This window comes from Pocillopora verrucosa, chromosome 1 (assembly GCF_036669915.1).
Source record: "Pocillopora verrucosa isolate sample1 chromosome 1, ASM3666991v2, whole genome shotgun sequence".
Classification (NCBI taxonomy): Eukaryota; Metazoa; Cnidaria; class Anthozoa; order Scleractinia; family Pocilloporidae; genus Pocillopora; species Pocillopora verrucosa.
The window spans coordinates 6,418,974-6,426,840 of record NC_089312.1 but is presented as its reverse complement, the minus strand read 5'-3'; the positions used below and the strand labels follow the sequence as shown (position 1 = coordinate 6,426,840).

Below are 7,867 nucleotides of genomic sequence, written 5' to 3'. Positions count from 1 at the left end.
TTAAGACGAATTGTTGAAAGGTATCCTGGACGTGACGGTCACACCCGTGTTGCTAAAGTTGCGTGTGGCGTCAAAACTGTCGTGAGACGAATTAATAAACTGATTCCGCTTGGAATTAATTTTTAATCACTTATTTAGAACCACACTAGGACTACCTCCCAGTGTTGGGAGGGGGAAAATGCTAAGAAGGAAGTATCGGACTGGCGTGTCGTGCGGTTAGCGCGCGCGCGCTGAGACGTTTAAATTTGACTAGTTCGTAAGCAAGTTACGCGTACGATTTCTCGCGTGTGTGTTTTTCAGTTTTAGTCGCATTTTTTTCAGTTTTACCGTCTTTTAACCGATTAAACGTGCCTGCTTTTAAAGGAGATTTTCGTTGTCGCTTCCGAACAATCATTAAATTCAAAACTTCAAGTGAACTCGTGGCAATCGGAAGAAACTGAAGAAAAGCGGAAGCAGTGCAAGTTAAGGTGGCTGGTACCAGTTTTCATCTATTCGATGGTTTGTAGCTTTGAAAGAATACAACAAAAAGACTAACCAAGGCCAGTTTAACACTTTTACAGGGTTGAATTATATAACCATTGGTTATCCAAAAATAAGTGTTATTTCGTCACCAGCAGTTTCCATGGCAACGCTTTCAAAGGATTATTCAGGCGCCTATTTTAGCTTATGGCTCAAATGATTTGAAAACTAACTCTGCGATCCCGTGATTTTTCTTAGTGACCGCTTTGGGCACTTGAAAAGGAAAATGCACAAATATTTTTAAAAAAATTATACGGAGCGGAATTTCAGAGAATTTAGAAAAAGGCAATTTTCACGCATCGCAAATGTCCTTCCGTAGAATTTCCTAATTTTTTTCTGATGATTCCTTTCAATGTTATTATTATATTGGAACATTAAAAAGAAGGGGTCACCGGACCTTTTTTGCATGCAAAAGCTTTCGTGAGTCTAGCAATTCCCACGCACGTTCTCGCGCATTTAAATATCCGGATTCCATTATATCGACAGTTGTTCATGATCTGTTACGGCTACCGCTGACAACTGCGTGTGCTCGCGCGAGCTCCTACTGCATCCGATCTGATGTTCTGAAACGTTTACTGCTCAGAAAGTCATTCAGCAGCCGTTAAAGACAGCCTTCCGGGCCCACCTTGAAAGATATACTTCCAGCTTCTGACTATATTAGCCATATTTTTATTGAAAAACAACGAGCGAAAGTTTGAAATGGAAAACACGTGTTGGTTGGCGCTTCGATCGGAATGTTTGTTTAGAGATTGTGAGTCTTCTAATAGGTAAAACATTATGCCTGAGATTTTTTCGGGCATCTCTCCTTATTCTTCGTTCCTGATTTCTTCGAAGTGTCTAACTATGGCGGCCAATATCCTCTTCGTCCGTGTGACTCGTGTTGTCTTCGCCGATGAAGTTGTTGGTGGATTAGACAATATGGCGACTAGTCCTCTTCTACCAAACCTTGTAACCTTGTGTACAGTTTGTGAAGGTCATCGTAAGAGAGATCACTGTCAGCGATGTTTTGTGCCATTGATCTTTTAATTGGTCCGGTGTCGGTTACGTTGGACAAGTTGTCACTGAATGTTAGAAGAAGTTCGTGGCGTTGATCTCGGTAGAGCATGTTTGCCACTGCGTGGGGAGCACTGATCATACTGGAATTCTCAATGATGTTTTTCCTAGAGAGGCTTAATGACGATCCAAAAAGAATTTTTCTCAGCGCCCTGACATTTTCTAAAGCATCATGGGCGTCAAATTGTTCCTTGAACAAATGGTTGTAAAAGTTGCTTTGGTTTGGTTTGCAGTATCCACAAGAATCGAGCTCAAGTGCTTTATGTTTGTTTTTAATCAGTTTTTTCATCAGATGTAGACTATCCGCAAAGTAGACATTCATGTCAGTAATGCCATCCTTGAAGTTTTCATCACTATTTCTTAGGAGAGTAGGGACATCGAACGTTGCCGAATTATGACCAATTAAAACAGTTATTTGATTTTCATGTCGCTCAGAAGACTTGACTTTAGTTATAAGAGTCAGGAAGTCACCAAGTGCTTCCTCTATGGTTATACTTTCGACAGGAATGTTTCCTTGGCACAATGTCCTTACTCCTTTTATGGTCTTTATGGTCATGCCATTGACAAGGTAGGCACTGTAACTTAGGTTGCTTTTGGGAGAATGTAAATGGAGAATTCATGTTTCCCATTTCCACTTACAGCAGACAGTTTGCACATCTCAGCTAGCTTCCCTGTGCAAGTCGTTTATGTGTCAAAGATAACGAATTTATATTTCTGTTTTGAATCATATTGTAAGTGCACAATTTTTGGCCTTACAGTGTAGGGTGGTGTTATTTCTTCATTTATCCTTTTAGCTCAGTGAGTGATATTTCTGTAGGCATTTCAAATACATTTTGTGACACTGTTTGATGATTTGTTGGGTCCAAATTTAGACCTGCTGAAGACTCATAGGTGACCCCTTCACTGACTTCCCTCCTGAGTGTTTGCGAGGTTTTTTGTTAAGATAACTGGTTACGCCTTCTCTTGAATTTCTTTTTTTCTTTTTGTTGTTTGTCATAAAAAACCTTCTTGTCCATTGCTTCAGCATGTCTTTCATAGAGAGAACCAAGCTCAATATTAAGAATCTCTAATGTTTTTCCAATGTGGTTGTATCCAATATTGGTTTGTGCCACCCCACATGCTACTCAAAAATCATTACTTTCACTGCCTCCATAAAAACAAGTTTTGGAGTTCTAAGAACCAATGGTGCTATTAAGAGTAAATGTCAATAAAAATCACAGATTATCGAAAAAGTCGCGGACACGGTCGAAAATCGATTTGGTTCATTTTTTGCCTGTGGGTAGTCTTATCTAGTAAACAAAAGGAAATGGGGTTAGATTTTTGAAATATGCACTTTAGCGGGAATAATTTGCTTTAACATTTCCGGGGTTAAATAGCTCAAATTTCACTAAGCGCGATCCTGAAATTATGCACTTTTCGAGCACTTGTCGTGCTAACAAAAATGTAACGGAAGAACTTTTCTAGTTATAGAAATATTGAGTTGGACTTGCATTATCGAGGCAAAGTGACAGTTTTTGTCTCATGTTATTCTTGGCGGAGCTACGTCCCTATTAAGAGACGACATCTTCGGCCTTTTGAAATTAAGGCAAAGGTGGCCTAGAATAGCTTGGCAAAAATACATGTGGTAGTGTCTCAAAGTTTACAATAACACTACCAAGAAGCCTTGAAAGATAGTTCTTTACGATTTGGGTTTTATTTCTTTGGGACCTTTGACTATCAAAAGATGACCACCAGCCGAATTTCGGTTAAATTACTATGACGCCATAATGAGATGCATAATAACAAAATTAAATGCGTTGGACACAAATAACTGTTTTGGTCAGTTATGTCTTCACACTAAATGACTAGAAACATATTAAAATGTCTATAACTACACTTATCTACGGAGACAGGAGAAACAATTTTCGACTTTGCTACCCTGAGAATCACGCCATAATTCTGCATAATCTATCACACAACAGGTTAAACAGTTGAATTGCACTCAACAGGTTAAATGTGGCTCAAAGCCGTTAGTTTACGTTTACTTCTCATCCGGTGAACATGGATTCGAGCATTTGCATCCCCTCTGCGCCTTCTACACTCGCCAGTTTCGAATATACTGAAAATCGTCCAACACAAAGGTAAGAAGGTTTCACAAGCAGTGGTGGGCTCGAGTGACTGAAATCCGATATGTAGGACTCTGCTGTCACGCAACGCGTTCTTGTAAATAATACACGCACCGCTTTTATAATCAGCGGATCAGTTACTCGTAAAACGTTCAGTGCTCAGTTACTTGGAAGAGCAGGTACACTCTTGGACTAATTGTGTGAGTCGTGCGATGAATGGCTTTTTCCTCTTTTGAGGTGAAATGTCAGAAATATCCAGCCCAAGGTCGATGCACGTGTCTCTTAGCCTATCCACTCTTAAAGTTGTGATTGTACGTTTTTGTACAAGTTCGCAGATGTTAAGATCGAAAGATACAATCGGATGCTGAATAGCCACATCTCTCATCACATTTGCACACACTGCAGATAGATGCTTCTCAGCTTCGGCGGAGATTTCGTCCTCGTCGACGCTCTCCATATCCACTTCTGAGACTTCACTAGCTTTTGCTTCGTTATCGGCGGCTGTAACTTCTAATCGCTTCTTTCCTGAAAGACGGCTGAAGAAGCCACTAATCTGCTGCGACGTAAGGACTTCATCAGGTTGAAATCGGCGTTCCCCCGCTTGGTCTCTTGCTAGGCTCATGGTTTTCGAAACTTCCTGTGGATCGCTTTTCCGTCCACTATACTCCCCTTTTTGAAATTGGTCAGTTAAGAATTCGGTCTGTTCCTTTGTAAAACGCACCTTTTTCTTAATTTTCTTCAGGGCCCAACCCATTGGAAGAGGAGGCAAGCCGTCACGCTTTGATTGTGCAGCAACTTGAACGCTTGGTATTCGACTGCGTCCCTCCGTCAGCTTGGAAGAATATTCTCTTTTAGCTTTATCGTAGAGAGTTTCCTGTTCGAGCATCATTTGGTGTTTTTCAGTATCTAGGTGTGTCTGGAGGTTTGCAAAGCGACTGTATGCTTTTACACATCCTTCTTCTGGACACGGGAAAAGCATGTCATCTGGCTTATATTCCCCAATACAGCGTCGATCTTGGTTTTCGCTTTCAGTTGAGAAATCTGCTTTGACAGAGCTTTTCTTAATATGTCGGTGTCCCACAATCTTGAACGTCGGTGAACCACTTGGATTTGGCGATGGCGGGTCTAGGATTTCCAATTTTTCGGGCTGCTTCATGACTCCTTCGAACTTGGCCCATGGCACTACTTTACCGGAACCCACATTGAATGCTCTCCACACTCGTACGCCACTTTCATCGTACTCAAAATTGTTGAGTAAGCTTATGCCATCCCATTTGATATTAAAGGTGCATGACGGTTTGGCAGTAACATAACTTGCTTTCACTCCTGTGGTTCCTTGGCCAGATTCAATGGCTGTTTTGAACTGTAGAGCGTTGATGACATCATTGCCTTCGTTTACGTACCTTCCAACGTCTCCCTTGATTGTTGCCGCTTTGCGATCACATACCCCCTTACCACCTTGAGGGTCCGAAAAGTCGTTTCTTACAACAGCCACTCCCACGGCATCACCGGCCAGCTTAGCTGAGATGATTGAATTTCCGCTGTGATAACAGCCAGCGTTATCTTGTTTGTAATAAGCCATTTCCAGCTCTGGAATTTTCTTTTTTCAGGGTAGTGAGGCAGTCAAGCATTATCGAAGCCACAGTCACACTGTCTTGGGCGCAGCTTTGGAATACGTGAACAAGTGTTTGCGATTCAAAGTGCTCAGAATCCTCTGACCGTCGTATGGCAACGCTAATGTGCCATGGCAATCCTCGCTTCGCAAACCAATCTGACTGTGCCTCTCGATATTTTCGGGGCATATATTTCATTGCCCAGTCCTGGACTAACAGCACCGATCGGCTGTCGAGTTTGGCTAAAACTGAATGCTTTGCCTCAGCTTGGTGGACTGAACGTAGCTGATGGGCTTTCCAGCTGATGATATCATCCCTTGCCTGTTTAATGGTATGCAGCATGTCAGCTTGATCTTCTGCTGACGAGAGCGCACTTGAACACTCATCTTCTATGGTACACAATACTTCTTGTAAGTCATAACACTGTTCACTTGACTCATTGTGGAGATGGTCGCAGGAGCCCCGAAATTCAGCATTGCTTGGGTCACTTAGCGCGAAAATTCGACAATGATCGGGAACCTCACAGGCCTCCACTGCATGTACCTAAAATAAAAAGTAAAATGACGAGCGCGTGATTCAGTGTATAGTTGCAAAGCAACGCATGCGCATATGATCGACATTTCAAAAAGATTACTTAACCGATTCTCAGCGTTGTATACATGTGTGTAAGCGTATTACAGTGAATTTTAAACTGTTGTTTCATAAATTAAGCATAAAGAAGACTTGGAGGGAAAGAAAGAGGTAGCCGTGAATCATAGTAAGAAGTTTACTGCATTTGCAAAGGCAACGCATAATTATAAAATATGCACCCACTTTGTAGTCGCCCTTTAGGTACTGCTTCGACAAACGAAGTTGCTGCTTAATTTCCCTCGCCCATTGCTGAGTCTTGCCACAGTCAACAAGCTTATCTACAAGTTTTTCTAAAGCATCAAATGCTTCCACCCCTGATGCTGAAAAGTTATCAAGTCCTTGCAGAGACTTCCGAACAGATGAAGAACACACGGCCAAAACTCTCTGTAGCGTTCTCTTACTCATAGGCTCAAAGTTGGTTTCACAGCAGTATTGTTGATACTGCTGAACAATACGCTCTGGTATCATTGTTCTGATAACATTGGGTGTTTTTATGATCTCGCCAGTCGACAATTTCAGAAGTTTTTCCCCGAAAGGAACATCTTGAATAACGTGTGGACTTGTTATAAAAGAAACAAAATGTTCTAATTTTACAGGTTCAATTCTCATTCTCCTTTTCTCCTGGTTTGGAAGAGGAGCAGCTCTTCCATGTATCAGCCTGTGGCGTCGGGCAATGTTGTAGCGATAGCTAGTAACGGTTGGAATAAACTCCCTCATCTCCTTAAGGGATAACTTGTCTGCCATCAAAGAAAGTATTTGCCGTCTGGTGCTCCAATGTTGTGCGTTCAAGTAGCTTTCAGCAAATGCATTAAGAAGGTCCGTCTCTTTTTCACTTCTGCCCTCGACCACAACCTGACTCTCGCTACATACAGCGTAACGATCACAAAGCTCCGTCCACAGTTCTTGCGAATTTTCAGGTGCCAGGACATCCAGCATTGCAGAAATACATTGTTGAGCTTTCCGTAGGTATCTACGTTTAGTACGCTCGTGCGCTGTATTCCACGGCACTGATAACGTGTGACGTACTGGACTGACGTCTCGAAGGTGTAAGAAGTGATTTAGCTGCACCTGGGACTCGTTGTCTAGACTCGAGCTTTCATCACTCTCCTCGCAATCTTCTTGCGGAACAAATAGGCTCTGCCGTTTGGATGTGAAACCTTCTGGCAATGTTTCATCACCAACAGTGACAGCACAAGTGGCAGGAATATCAGAGTCACTCCCTTGTTCATCAACCTGACGAAAAAGTGAACACATTGCTTTGGATGGCTTCAAAATGAGATCAACCGTATACACGCGCGGGGTGTCGCATGCAAGGCGGAAGTTTATAGTCGATGATTATTTTCACCTTATAATATAACTGACTAATAACCTATTCTGATATCTTTATCCAATTACTTCTCAGTATTATTTTCCATTTGGAGCATTTCGAAAAAAAAATGTGGAGAAGCCATATAATAATTTAAAACCTTTATTATTTGGACATATCCTGGAGTGTGAAATGCTATCTGGGTAGGGCACGCCTATCCAATTCTTGTGCCATGTATGGTTTTGCCAAGCCGTTGACGGGCGCAATGGCGGCGTTTGAGCATGCGCATGCAAGTTAGCCTGGACACGCCCTTCTCCCACCTGGGTTGAATCCCTAGGCATGAAAAGGGCGGAGAAGGGAGAATTCAGAGAATGCGTTAAGGTTTTCCATTTTTATTAATTATATTGGATGGAAATTCTTCATAACACTTTGAAGAAACTCACCAAGGTTAGACCACTTAGACCTTCTGTGATGTTTTCCACACCTCCTGTGGCCTCCAAGCTCTGCGACTGTAACTGATTTTTTATTTTTGCTAGGGACTGTCGACATCGCACACAAATTCCTTTAATATTTTGAGAGAAAGAATTAATTTATACTTTTTAACCTTGCACATCCTCCTTGAACAAATAGCTCTGCATGTG

The 7,867-nt window shown here is 41.9% G+C and overlaps 1 protein-coding gene across 1 annotated transcript; it reads right to left on the bottom strand.

The window, feature by feature from the left end:
* Positions 1-1,444: 1,444 nt before the first annotated feature.
* On the bottom strand, positions 1,445-2,128 carry LOC136280090 (uncharacterized). Its single transcript, XM_066164747.1, has one exon. It carries the CDS (start codon positions 2,126-2,128, stop codon positions 1,445-1,447), a length of 684 nt encoding a protein of 227 aa, XP_066020844.1.
* Positions 2,129-7,867: the final 5,739 nt, after the last annotated feature.